Consider the following 14,469-nt stretch of genomic DNA (forward strand, 5'->3'; position numbering starts at 1 on the left):
AAACAGCTTCTTCTGAAGAATTAAAAGGCATAAAATTATAATATTTGGCTGGTGACTTCCCGGGATAGAGCTCACCAAAGTTTGCAAATGAAAATGACCTCAACCTACTTTAGAGGTCACAGAGGTCAACAACATTTTAATGGATTTGTTCTTGAGAACTAAAAGGAATGGAATCATAAGATTTGGCTGGTAGCTTTTTGGAATAGAGCTAACCAATTTGAGAAGGAAAATGACATTGACCTACTTACAAGATCACAGGGAAAAGTATGTCAAGCAACTTCTGAAGAAGAATAAAAAAGCATAGAATCTTATAATAATTTTTTGCTGGTAGTTTCAACAGATGGAGCCAACAAAGTTTGCGAGGGAAATAGTTTTAGTGCAATATAATATTTAATGAGAATATTTTGCTATGACTGCTTAAATATTCAGGTGAGCGATACAGGCCCTCTTGGGCCTCTTGTTTAGTTTTAGCATATGGAATGATACTGCCATATATCTTAACATGTGTTGTTTAATGTTAATGTCTACAAGGGTCTTCTAGACAGTTTGATATTTGTTGTTGTGACAATGATGTTAAATCATTACGTTGAACTTTTATCATCACAAGTTCTGAAATATCAAAGAATTTTTTCCCTTTTAAACTGTAGTCTAAGTGTCTACCATTTGCCTCTTTAAGTCAGTGTCCTGGTGACCTTGACCTCTTTGAATCTCGAGGAACTTTTGACCTCAATATGCTCATCTCCTTCATGTTTCTGTACTTACAGTTGACAGGCGAGAAGGTCAGCAAGCTCAGTCTGGTGGACTTGGCTGGGAGTGAGAGAGTACAGAAAACCGGAGCCATGGGGGACAGATTACGGGAGGGTAGCAACATAAACAAGTAAGTCGTCATGACAACCAAGTTTTTCAGGTCACATGACCATGGCCAATGGTGATGATTTATGTATCAGATTATATACCTAATACTTCATAAAGACTGTTAGTGGTCCTGATTTTTTGTGTGTGTTAAAAAACACTTTTATTAAAGCTTTTCTATAATTTTAAATATTCAAACAAGATATGTACAATTGCCTTATATTTTCTTATCCTCTAAGTCTCCACAATTTGACCATTGTAGGTCACTTACCACACTAGGATTGGTCATCTCAGCACTCGCTGACCAGAACAAGGCAAAGAGCAAGTTTGTCCCCTACCGAGACTCAGTCCTAACATGGCTATTAAAGGTAGGTCTGAAACTAGTTTTTTTTTTACTGGTGATGTCCTACTGAAACTTTGCTGAAAGAATGTTGATATCCAAATGAAACGTACCTTACTTGCCCAGCTGAAACCTTGCTGATATAATGTTTAAATCATACTGAAAGCATACTGAAAGCATACTGAAATCATGTTGATATCCAAATGAAACCTTACTGAAATCATGCTAATATTTCAATGAAACCTTGCTGAAATCATGTTGGTATTTCAATGAAACCCTACTGAAATATCTTGGCCTAATTTGATTTTGATTGCCTAATTTGATTTGGATTGTTTGTGTTTTACGTCCTATTAACAGCTATGGTCATTAAAGGATGTGCCAGGTCTTGGCCTAATTTAATCAACAACTCACTTAAACCTCCCAGAACTAGCAGGTGGTGTAAGTGATGTAGAGTTATCTCCCTGTAAGTGATGTAGAGTTATCTCCCTGTAAGTGTTCATGCTATCTACTTTATGTTATGGGAGTTACCTCTCTTCATTTGAATTTTCCAACAAAACATTACAGCATGGCCATTTTTTTTCAGTTTTATCTTGACAATCATGAAATGGCTCAAATTTTTTACTTTCTTGTTAATATGTAACTTTTTTCTGATTTTAGGACAATTTAGGTGGAAACAGCAAAACTGTGATGATAGCTACTGTAAGTCCCTCAGCAGATAATTATGAGGAGACTTTATCAACGCTCAGATATGCTGACCGTGCCAAGCGAATCGTGAACCACGCTGTTGTAAATGAAGATCCCAATGCACGAATCATTCGTGAACTTCGTGAGGAGGTGACACAGCTCAAACAGAGGCTTACTGTGGCCCAGGTTCACCCGGTGTCTACAGAACAAGGGGAAGAGGAGGAGGAGGTAGGTCATAATCACCCAGTGTCAACCGGGGAACAGGAGGTAGGTCATAATCACCCAGTGTCAACAGGGGAACAGGAGATAGGTCAGATTCACTCAGTGTCAACAGGGGAACAGGAGGTAGGTCAAATTCACCCAGTGTCAACAGGGGAACTGGAGGTAGGTCATAATCACCCAGTGTCAACAGGGGAACAGGAGGTAGGTCATAATCACCCAGTGTCAACAGGGGAACAGGAGGTAGGTCATAATCACCCAGTGTCAACAGGGGAACAGGAGGTAGGTCATAATCACCCAGTGTCAACAGGGGAACAGGAGGTAGGTCATAATCACCCAGTGTCAACAGGGGAACAGGAGGTAGGTCATAATCACCCAGTGTCAACAGGGGAACAGGAGGTAGGTCATAATCACCCAGTGTCAACAGGGGAACAGGAGGTAGGTCATAATCACCCAGTGTCAACAGGGGAACAGGAGGTAGGTCATAATCACCCAGTGTCAACAGGGGAACAGGAGGTAGGTCATAATCACCCAGTGTCAACAGGGGAACAGGAGGTAGGTCATAATCACCCAGTGTCAACAGGGGAACAGGAGGTAGGTCATAATCACCCAGTGTCAACAGGGGAACAGGAGGTAGGTCATAATCACCCAGTGTCAACAGGGGAACAGGAGGTAGGTCAGATTCACCCAGTGTCAACAGGGGAACAGGAGGTAGGTCATAATCACCCAGTGTCAACAGGGGAACAGGAGGTAGGTCAGATTCACCCAGTGTCAACAGGGGAACAGGAGGTAGGTCATAATCACCCAGTGTCAACAGGGGAACAGGAGGTAGGTCAGATTCACCCAGTGTCAACAGGGGAACAGGAGGTAGGTCATAATCACCCAGTGTCAACAGGGGAACAGGAGGTAGGTCAGATTCACCCAGTGTCAACAGGGGAACAGGAGGTAGGTCATAATCACCCAGTGTCAACAGGGGAACAGGAGGTAGGTCAGATTCACCCAGTGTCAACAGGGGAACAGGAGGTAGGTCATAATCACCCAGTGTCAACAGGGGAACAGGAGGTAGGTCAGATTCACCCAGTGTCAACAGGGGAACAGGAGGTAGGTCATAATCACCCAGTGTCAACAGGGGAACAGGAGGTAGGTCAGATTCACCCAGTGTCAACAGGGGAACAGGAGGTAGGTCATAATCACCCAGTGTCAACAGGGGAACAGGAGGTAGGTCAGATTCACCCAGTGTCAACAGGGGAACAGGAGGTAGGTCATAATCACCCAGTGTCAACAGGGGAACAGGAGGTAGGTCAGATTCACCCAGTGTCAACAGGGGAACAGGAGGTAGGTCATAATCACCCAGTGTCAACAGGGGAACAGGAGGTAGGTCAGATTCACCCAGTGTCAACAGGGGAACAGGAGGTAGGTCATAATCACCCAGTGTCAACAGGGGAACAGGAGGTAGGTCAGATTCACCCAGTGTCAACAGGGGAACAGGAGGTAGGTCAGATTCACCCAGTGTCAACAGGGGGATCAGGATGAGGTAGGTCAGATTCACCCAGTGTCAACAGGGGATCAGGAGGTAGGTCATATTCACCCAGTGTCAACAGGGGGATCAGGACGAGGTAGGTCAGATTCACCCAGTGTCAACAGGGGAACAGGAGGTAGGTCATATTCACCCAGTGTCAACAGGGGAACAGGAGATAGGTCAGATTCACCCAGTGTCAACAGGGGGATCAGGATGAGGTAGGTCAGATTCACCCAGTGTCAACAGGGGATCAGGAGATAGGTCAGATTCACTCAGTGTCAACAGGGGAACAGGAGGTAGGTCAGATTCACCCAGTGTCAACAGGGGAACAGGAGTTAGGTCAGATTCATCCAGTGTCAATAGGGGATCAGGAGATAGGTCAGATTCACTCAGTGTCAACAGGGGATCAGGATGAGGTAGGTCAGATTCACTCAGTGTCAACAGGGGAACAGGAGTTAGGTCAGATTCATCCAGTGTCAATAGGGGAACAGGAGGTAGGTCAGATTCACCCAGTGTCAACAGGGGAACAGGAGGTAGGTTATAGTAGTTGTCTCTTTCGCAAACCAAGACAGGCATGGATCGGAATACAATTTGACAATTAAATCTAATTTCTTTTCATTAGTGTTAGAATTAATCATGAAATTTCTGACATATACAAATACTGTTGTGCTTTAAATTGGAAATTGTATTTAGTTTAATCTTGAAGATCTCTGCTAGATGGTCTTTCAGTCTTGAAAAAAATCTGACTGCATTGTCTTTGTCATGTATTATTAAGTTTAGTTTTAAAATCTTAAACTCAGTCATTGCTTCTGATATGAAGAGATTACTTAAAAATGACCTTGCACCACCAACAAACTGGAAACATTTTTCTACTGTTTATCAAAACTGTTGTAGATGGTAGATTTTAGAAAGAATTGATACACCTTATCACAATTAATATTTAAAGCATGTTGTTTTCATGTTGTTGCTCAGGCCATCAAGAATGATCCAGATCTCCGAGACCGGCTTGAGGAGACAGAGAAACTCTTCAAACAGAAGACTAAAACATGGGAGGAAAAGCTAGCTGAGACCGAGAGAATCCACCAGGTTTGTCACCTCTGTTGGGGAATATCTAGGGCTGGATAGAAAAGGGCATTATGGTTGGAAAATAGAGGACATGGTTGGGCTGGGAATTGATAAAAAGAGCCTATTCATTCAGGTAGAATATGGAATGGCAGGTACATAGGGGTTAAAGAGGACAAGAGCAGGTTCATCAGGAATGTGCACAGGAGTTAAAGAAGACAACAGCAGGTTCATCAAGGCCTGAAAAGGCAATGACAGGTACACAGGATTTAAAAAAGACAACAGCAGGTTCATAAGGGGTGGAAAGGGGAATGACAGGTACACAGGAGATAAAGAGGACTAGAGCAGGTTCATCAGGGCTGGAAAAGGCAATGACAGGTACATAGGGGTTAAAGAGGACAAGAGCAGGTTCATCAGGGGTGGAAAAGGCAATGACAGGTACATAGGAGCAAAGAGGACAAGAACAGATTCATCAGGGGTGGAAAATGCAATGACAGGTACATAGGGTCAAAGAGGACAAGAGCATGTTCATCAGGGATGGAAAAGGCAATGACAGGTACATAGGAGCAAAGAGGACAAGAACAGATTCATCAGGGGTGGAAAAGGCAATGACAGGTACATAGGGGCAAAGAGGACAAGAACAGATTCATCAGGGGTGGAAAAGGCAATGACAGGTACATAGGGGCAAAGAGGACAAGAACAGATTCATCAGGGGTGGAAAAGGCAATGACAGGTACATAGGGGCAAAGAGGACAAGAACAGATTCATCAGGGGTGGAAAAGGCAATGACAGGTACATAGGGGCAAAGAGGACAAGAACAGATTCATCAGGGGTGGAAAAGGCAATGACAGGTACATAGGGGCAAAGAGGACAAGAACAGATTCATCAGGGGTGGAAAAGGCAATGACAGGTACATAGGGGCAAAGAGGACAAGAACAGATTCATCAGGGGTGGAAAAGGCAATGACAGGTACATAGGGGCAAAGAGGACAAGAACAGATTCATCAGGGGTGGAAAAGGCAATGACAGGTACATAGGGGCAAAGAGGACAAGAACAGATTCATCAGGGGTGGAAAAGGCAATGACAGGTACATAGGGGCAAAGAGGACAAGAACAGATTCATCAGGGGTGGAAAAGGCAATGACAGGTACATAGGGGCAAAGAGGACAAGAACAGATTCATCAGGGGTGGAAAAGGCAATGACAGGTACATAGGGGCAAAGAGGACAAGAACAGATTCATCAGGGGTGGAAAAGGCAATGACAGGTACATAGGGGCAAAGAGGACAAGAACAGATTCATCAGGGGTGGAAAAGGCAATGACAGGTACATAGGGGCAAAGAGGACAAGAACAGATTCATCAGGGGTGGAAAAGGCAATGACAGGTACATAGGGGCAAAGAGGACAAGAACAGATTCATCAGGGGTGGAAAAGGCAATGACAGGTACATAGGGGCAAAGAGGACAAGAACAGATTCATCAGGGGTGGAAAAGGCAATGACAGGTACATAGGGGCAAAGAGGACAAGAACAGATTCATCAGGGGTGGAAAAGGCAATGACAGGTACATAGGGGCAAAGAGGACAAGAACAGATTCATCAGGGGTGGAAAAGGCAATGACAGGTACATAGGGGCAAAGAGGACAAGAACAGATTCATCAGGGGTGGAAAAGGCAATGACAGGTACATAGGGGCAAAGAGGACAAGAACAGATTCATCAGGGGTGGAAAAGGCAATGACAGGTACATAGGGGCAAAGAGGACAAGAACAGATTCATCAGGGGTGGAAAAGGCAATGACAGGTACATAGGGGCAAAGAGGACAAGAACAGATTCATCAGGGGTGGAAAAGGCAATGACAGGTACATAGGGGCAAAGAGGACAAGAACAGATTCATCAGGGGTGGAAAAGGCAATGACAGGTACATAGGGGCAAAGAGGACAAGAACAGATTCATCAGGGGTGGAAAAGGCAATGACAGGTACATAGGGGCAAAGAGGACAAGAACAGATTCATCAGGGGTGGAAAAGGCAATGACAGGTACATAGGGGCAAAGAGGACAAGAACAGATTCATCAGGGGTGGAAAAGGCAATGACAGGTACATAGGGGCAAAGAGGACAAGAACAGATTCATCAGGGGTGGAAAAGGCAATGACAGGTACATAGGGGCAAAGAGGACAAGAACAGATTCATCAGGGGTGGAAAAGGCAATGACAGGTACATAGGGGCAAAGAGGACAAGAACAGATTCATCAGGGGTGGAAAAGGCAATGACAGGTACATAGGGGCAAAGAGGACAAGAACAGATTCATCAGGGGTGGAAAAGGCAATGACAGGTACATAGGGGCAAAGAGGACAAGAACAGATTCATCAGGGGTGGAAAAGGCAATGACAGGTACATAGGGGCAAAGAGGACAAGAACAGATTCATCAGGGGTGGAAAAGGCAATGACAGGTACATAGGGGCAAAGAGGACAAGAACAGATTCATCAGGGGTGGAAAAGGCAATGACAGGTACATAGGGGCAAAGAGGACAAGAACAGATTCATCAGGGGTGGAAAAGGCAATGACAGGTACATAGGGGCAAAGAGGACAAGAACAGATTCATCAGGGGTGGAAAAGGCAATGACAGGTACATAGGGGCAAAGAGGACAAGAACAGATTCATCAGGGGTGGAAAAGGCAATGACAGGTACATAGGGGCAAAGAGGACAAGAACAGATTCATCAGGGGTGGAAAAGGCAATGACAGGTACATAGGGGCAAAGAGGACAAGAACAGATTCATCAGGGGTGGAAAAGGCAATGACAGGTACATAGGGGCAAAGAGGACAAGAACAGATTCATCAGGGGTGGAAAAGGCAATGACAGGTACATAGGGGCAAAGAGGACAAGAACAGATTCATCAGGGGTGGAAAAGGCAATGACAGGTACATAGGGGCAAAGAGGACAAGAACAGATTCATCAGGGGTGGAAAAGGCAATGACAGGTACATAGGGGCAAAGAGGACAAGAACAGATTCATCAGGGGTGGAAAAGGCAATGACAGGTACATAGGGGCAAAGAGGACAAGAACAGATTCATCAGGGGTGGAAAAGGCAATGACAGGTACATAGGGGCAAAGAGGACAAGAACAGATTCATCAGGGGTGGAAAAGGCAATGACAGGTACATAGGGGCAAAGAGGACAAGAACAGATTCATCAGGGGTGGAAAAGGCAATGACAGGTACATAGGGGCAAAGAGGACAAGAACAGATTCATCAGGGGTGGAAAAGGCAATGACAGGTACATAGGGGCAAAGAGGACAAGAACAGATTCATCAGGGGTGGAAAAGGCAATGACAGGTACATAGGGGCAAAGAGGACAAGAACAGATTCATCAGGGGTGGAAAAGGCAATGACAGGTACATAGGGGCAAAGAGGACAAGAACAGATTCATCAGGGGTGGAAAAGGCAATGACAGGTACATAGGGGCAAAGAGGACAAGAACAGATTCATCAGGGGTGGAAAAGGCAATGACAGGTACATAGGGGCAAAGAGGACAAGAACAGATTCATCAGGGGTGGAAAAGGCAATGACAGGTACATAGGGGCAAAGAGGACAAGAACAGATTCATCAGGGGTGGAAAAGGCAATGACAGGTACATAGGGGCAAAGAGGACAAGAACAGATTCATCAGGGGTGGAAAAGGCAATGACAGGTACATAGGGGCAAAGAGGACAAGAACAGATTCATCAGGGGTGGAAAGGGCAATGACAGGTACATAGGGGCAAAGAGGACAAGAACATATTTATCAGGGGTGGAAAAGGCAATGACAGGTACATAGGGGCAAAAAGGACAAGTACAGATTCATCAGGGGTGGAAAATGTAATGACAGGTACATAGGGGCAAAAAGGACAAGTACAGATTCATCAGAGGTGGAAAATGCAATGGCAGGTACATAGGGGTTAAAAAGGCAATGACAGGTACATAGTGGGCAAAGAGGACAAGAACAGGTTTATCAGGGGTAGGGAAGGCAATGACAGGAACATAGGGGCAAAGAGGACAAGAACAGATTCATCAGGGGTGGAAAGGGCAATGACAGGTACATAGGGGCAAAGAGGACAAGAACAGGTTCATCAGAGGGGGAAAAGGCAATGACAGGTACATAGGGACAAAGAGGACAAGAACAGATTCATCAGGGGTGGAAAAGGCAATGGCAGATACATATGGGCACAGAGGACAAGAACAGGTTCATCAGAGGTGGAAAAGGCAATGACAGGTACATAGGGGTTAAAAAGGCAATGACATGTACATAGGGGGCAAAGAGAACAAGAACAGGTTCATCAGGGGTGGAAAAGGCAATGGCAGGTACATAGGGGCAAAGAGGACAAGAACAGATTCATAAGGGGTGGAAAAGACAAATTGACAGGTACATAGGGGTTAAAAAGGACAAGAGCAGATTGCTCAGGGGTGGAAAACGCAATGACAGGTACATAGGGGTTAAAAAGGACAAGAGCAGGTTCATCAGGGGTAGGAAAGAACAGTTTCATAAGGAATGGAAAGCAAAGGGCAGGTTCATAGGAGTAGGAAAGAGAAAGACAGGTCTATTTGGGTCATAAAGGATTTGGGTCATAAAGGGAAGGCCATTTTTCTTGTAAACTGATCAAAATGAAAAATATTTCTGTAGGATATAATTTATTGAAAATTTTAGGTAACTGGTTGGTTGAGATACTTAAATGTGTGCACAATGTAGGAAACTGTTCGGTCGGCTTGTTGATGTCTTTTATTTTGGTAGCGCTAGTTCCAGATAACAGGAAAAGAACAGTGTCTAAAATAAAGGGGAAAATAAATGATTTCATCATCACATAAGATATTCATGGGCACTACTAAGAACAAAGTGTATAAATAACACTTCCAATGCATAGACTACACAATCAATGTCTCCACCACTGTAAATTAAAAACTGCCAAAGCAATTTATTCTGCTTGAACGTATTCGGGTTTGAGGTTTCCCAATTCCTCAAGCAAATTAGAACAGTATAGTTCCCGTTTCTTCATTGAAAAAGCTAGACTGTCATGAAGTTTTCTCATTAGGATGAAACTAGAAATAGAGGGATATTCTGAGAATGGGGAAAGGTATACCAGCATGATAGACATTCGGAGCTGGCTGGTATTCAGTAACCACGTAATTATAATCTACAGAGTGCTGTATAGGAAAACAAATGATGATTTTTAGAATGTACCTACGTTATTTTGAAAACAATTTATTTTAATGATTGAGTATTTCTTGAACTTTTTTTAAAAATTAAATTGTGTGTCTGAAGAACTATTTGTGAGATTTTAAAAGATGTATTACTGTTGAGGGGTTGAAACATAAAGCTTGCTGAGTTAGATGTCCTATATTTGGCTTGAATGAAAGCCTATTAGGCCTACATTGACCGTTTTTCAAGGTCACAGGGGTCAAATGTGTAAAAAATTCAAAGACTTCTAAATGTTCATAAGGCCTAGGGTGGTGATATTTGGCTTGTAACTTGCTAGGATAACAGACAATCTTAAAGTTGTTCAAAGAAATTGGTTGACCCACCATGAAGGTCACAAGAGTAAAATAAGTTTGACCTTGACCCACTTTGAACATTAAATAAGAATCGAGTTGGCCAACAGCACTCAATAATAGTTGGGAATTTCAGGCCTTAGGCATTAGGTCTCTTGTAAATATTTTGTGTCTATCACGTGAGTAAAATTATTCTTTCCATATCCTTAGACCATCAGGATTGAATTTTCAAACATCATCCAGTGAAATCAGTTTGAAATCATTAAATGATTATAAAAGAGGTTTAAGATATCTTCACAACATACTTAACACTTCAAGGTATTTTGTTTTGTTTTAAATTAGTTCATTTTACCACTGCAACTTTTAAAACATCCAGAGGAAAAACATAACCTTCCGTTTTATTTCCCAATTTATTCAGTATTTTCCTGAAAACATCAGAGGTGGTCTTTGAATTAAATTTACAATCAGAAACAAAAACAGGCAATTAAAAACTTCTCTTTCCAATCACCATGGTTGTTAAGAAGATGGTCATTTGACCTGTTAGCTGTCATAGCTGTAGTCTAATCGCCGTGCTCAATTCAATATTCAAACTTGTTAATTATATTATGGTATATATATTGAGGCTGTGTGGGAGGCACAGTGATTATCAGCAGACTCTCCCAGTCAGGTGTCACTTAACCCACTCTAACTCTCTAATTCATTTAGGTTCTCTGTTTAATTGCCTTTAAAACATTGCTATAAGCCAAACCCTTTTTTCAAAGTTTAACTTGCTTAACAGCACACAAACGAATGTATTTCACTTTAAAATCCACAGATCAGTTCAAAACCTTTTCCAATATTTAAAACATAAATTATATCTGCAGTCATCAAAAAGATAATTGATATGGAACAATCTTCAGCAAGGTAGCTGCTCTTTTATGGAAAATCCTAAATCCACTGTAATCTGTTTTATAGTATTTTTTTTCTTTCCTTGACCTCCGAAGTTTCGTGTCATTGTTTTTCCTAAAACTCCTACTCTCAAAATATTTTACCTGTAATCAACTGAAGCAATATTTCACCTGTATCCACTCTTGACAATATTCTACCTGTAATCAACTGTAGCAATATTTTACCTGTAATCTACTCTGACAATATTTTACCTGGAACCCACTCAAAGAATATTATGTTTGCCTGTTAATCCACTCTCACAATGTTTGTTGTCCGATCCTAGGAGCGTCATGAAGCCCTGGAGAAGATGGGCGTGTCCGTCCAGACGTCCGGGATCAAGGTGGAGACGGGGACACATTACCTGGTGAACCTGAATGCTGACCCGTCTATGAATGAGCTGCTGGTCTACTATCTCAAGGTAGGAACAGTCTCTATGTATCTTAGTAGTGTGTCATACTGTATACCAGGCCGTGTAAGCTGACCCGTCTATGAATGAGCTGCTGGTCTACTATCTCAAGGTAGGAACAGTCTCTATGTATCTTAGTAGTGTGTCATACTGTATACCAGGCCGTGTAAGCTGACCCGTCTATGAATGAGCTGCTGGTCTACTATCTCAAGGTAGGAACAGTCTCTATGTATCTTAGTAGTGTGTCATACTGTATACCAGGCCGTGTAAGCTGACCCGTCTATGAATGAGCTGCTGGTCTACTATCTCAAGGTAGGAACAGTCTCTATGTATCTTAGTAGTGTGTCATACTGTATACCAGGCCGTGTAAGCTGACCCGTCTATGAATGAGCTGCTGGTCTACTATCTCAAGGTAGGAACAGTCTCTATGTATCTTAGTAGTGTGTCATACTGTATACCAGGCCGTGTAAGCTGACCCGTCTATGAATGAGCTGCTGGTCTACTATCTCAAGGTAGGAACAGTCTCTATGTATCTTAGTAGTGTGTCATACTGTATACCAGGCCGTGTAAGCTGACCCGTCTATGAATGAGCTGCTGGTCTACTATCTCAAGGTAGGAACAGTCTCTATGTATCTTAGTAGTGTGTCATACTGTATACCAGGCCGTGTAAGCTGACCCGTCTATGAATGAGCTGCTGGTCTACTATCTCAAGGTAGGAACAGTCTCTATGTATCTTAGTAGTGTGTCATACTGTATACCAGGCCGTGTAAGCTGACCCGTCTATGAATGAGCTGCTGGTCTACTATCTCAAGGTAGGAACAGTCTCTATGTATCTTAGTAGTGTGTCATACTGTATACCAGGCCGTGTAAGCTGACCCGTCTATGAATGAGCTGCTGGTCTACTATCTCAAGGTAGGAACAGTCTCTATGTATCTTAGTAGTGTGTCATACTGTATACCAGGCCGTGTAAGCTGACCCGTCTATGAATGAGCTGCTGGTCTACTATCTCAAGGTAGGAACAGTCTCTATGTATCTTAGTAGTGTGTCATACTGTATACCAGGCCGTGTAAGCTGACCCGTCTATGAATGAGCTGCTGGTCTACTATCTCAAGGTAGGAACAGTCTCTATGTATCTTAGTAGTGTGTCATACTGTATACCAGGCCGTGTAAGCTGACCCGTCTATGAATGAGCTGCTGGTCTACTATCTCAAGGTAGGAACAGTCTCTATGTATCTTAGTAGTGTGTCATACTGTATACCAGGCCGTGTAAGCTGACCCGTCTATGAATGAGCTGCTGGTCTACTATCTCAAGGTAGGAACAGTCTCTATGTATCTTAGTAGTGTGTCATACTGTATACCAGGCCGTGTAAGCTGACCCGTCTATGAATGAGCTGCTGGTCTACTATCTCAAGGTAGGAACAGTCTCTATGTATCTTAGTAGTGTGTCATACTGTATACCAGGCCGTGTAAGCTGACCCGTCTATGAATGAGCTGCTGGTCTACTATCTCAAGGTAGGAACAGTCTCTATGTATCTTAGTAGTGTGTCATACTGTATACCAGGCCGTGTAAGCTGACCCGTCTATGAATGAGCTGCTGGTCTACTATCTCAAGGTAGGAACAGTCTCTATGTATCTTAGTAGTGTGTCATACTGTATACCAGGCCGTGTAAGCTGACCCGTCTATGAATGAGCTGCTGGTCTACTATCTCAAGGTAGGAACAGTCTCTATGTATCTTAGTAGTGTGTCATACTGTATACCAGGCCGTGTAAGCTGACCCGTCTATGAATGAGCTGCTGGTCTACTATCTCAAGGTAGGAACAGTCTCTATGTATCTTAGTAGTGTGTCATACTGTATACCAGGCCGTGTAAGCTGACCCGTCTATGAATGAGCTGCTGGTCTACTATCTCAAGGTAGGAACAGTCTCTATGTATCTTAGTAGTGTGTCATACTGTATACCAGGCTGCAGTGTAAGAATCGGCTTCACTTTTGCCCTTTTCACTTTTGAATGTCAGAGTGAAATATTGATCCAGCCAAAGATACTTAAAAGAATATGGCTAACAGTTTGCTTGTAAAAATGTCAACTGAATGTTTAGGGCAAAATTAACATTGAGCGATCCTGGATTTTACACTTGAAGGGGAAACATCAACCTGGTAAAGAGTATTTTCCACCTTTGTAACTTTCTTTAGCTAGGTAGACAGGTGTACACTGCCGAAGACATGTTACACCCAACCTAGAGTGTATCAAAACTTAAAAATCACTTCCTCCTTTACTTTTCATTTCAGTGCTGCAATATTTTCATAATTTCATAACTTTGATCATTTCTTACAGGAAATCTTGTTTCATTATATTGCCACAGAAAACCAATTTAAGGATATATGGTACCTTACTCTGACACATTCTTCTCTATTCCAAAAGAGTTTCATACCAACAAACTTCTGAAAATAGTTTGGACTTAGACAATTAATCGATAACAAATCTGATGAGTACGCAAAAATTGATAACACATATGAAAAGTACACAAGAAATTATGTTTTTTTAGATGCTGAATGATGTTATAGTTTCTAAATATGTACATCAGAATCTTGAGACAGCATACTATTGTCAGGAGGGAGCGATGCTCACTGGACTGTCCATGTTCAGTATACTGTTGTTCTCACAATTGGTCTCATATATGATGTAGCTGCAAGGTCAGTAAATAAAGAAGTATTTTTGAATATTAAGGTGTGATGTCTGCTTGTGCAGATGTTGCTGTGTAACTAAATAGGTGTTGTGGTTTACATATATATTTAGGCTTTTCCCTTTGCAGGTATTAAAATCTTTTTTCCATACAGGGTTTTCCCATCCAAAATGATGCCTATCTGAAGCATTACAGGACTTCCGTGCTGGTTATGTGACAAAAATAGCATTGCATGATGAACATTTCTAATAACTTCAGGATATTT

At 42.6% G+C, this 14,469-nt stretch overlaps 1 protein-coding gene across 5 annotated transcripts in view; it reads left to right on the forward strand.

Moving 5' to 3' along the window:
• LOC110458105 (kinesin-like protein KIF13B) overlaps positions 1-14,469 on the forward strand; it is a 333,374-nt gene that overhangs the window by 191,489 nt on the left and 127,416 nt on the right. For all 5 annotated transcript variants that reach the window (XM_021509676.1, XM_021509680.1, XM_021509677.1 and 2 more), the window contains exons 9-13: positions 765-877; positions 1,115-1,220; positions 1,850-2,104; positions 4,587-4,700; positions 11,402-11,536. In XM_021509676.1, coding sequence (XP_021365351.1) covers positions 765-877; positions 1,115-1,220; positions 1,850-2,104; positions 4,587-4,700; positions 11,402-11,536 — 723 coding nt within the window. The remainder of the gene's footprint in view (positions 1-764; positions 878-1,114; positions 1,221-1,849; positions 2,105-4,586; positions 4,701-11,401; positions 11,537-14,469) is intronic.

Source organism: Mizuhopecten yessoensis, unplaced genomic scaffold, assembly GCF_002113885.1.
Source record: "Mizuhopecten yessoensis strain PY_sf001 unplaced genomic scaffold, ASM211388v2 scaffold9431, whole genome shotgun sequence".
NCBI classification, from domain to species: Eukaryota; Metazoa; Mollusca; class Bivalvia; order Pectinida; family Pectinidae; genus Mizuhopecten; species Mizuhopecten yessoensis.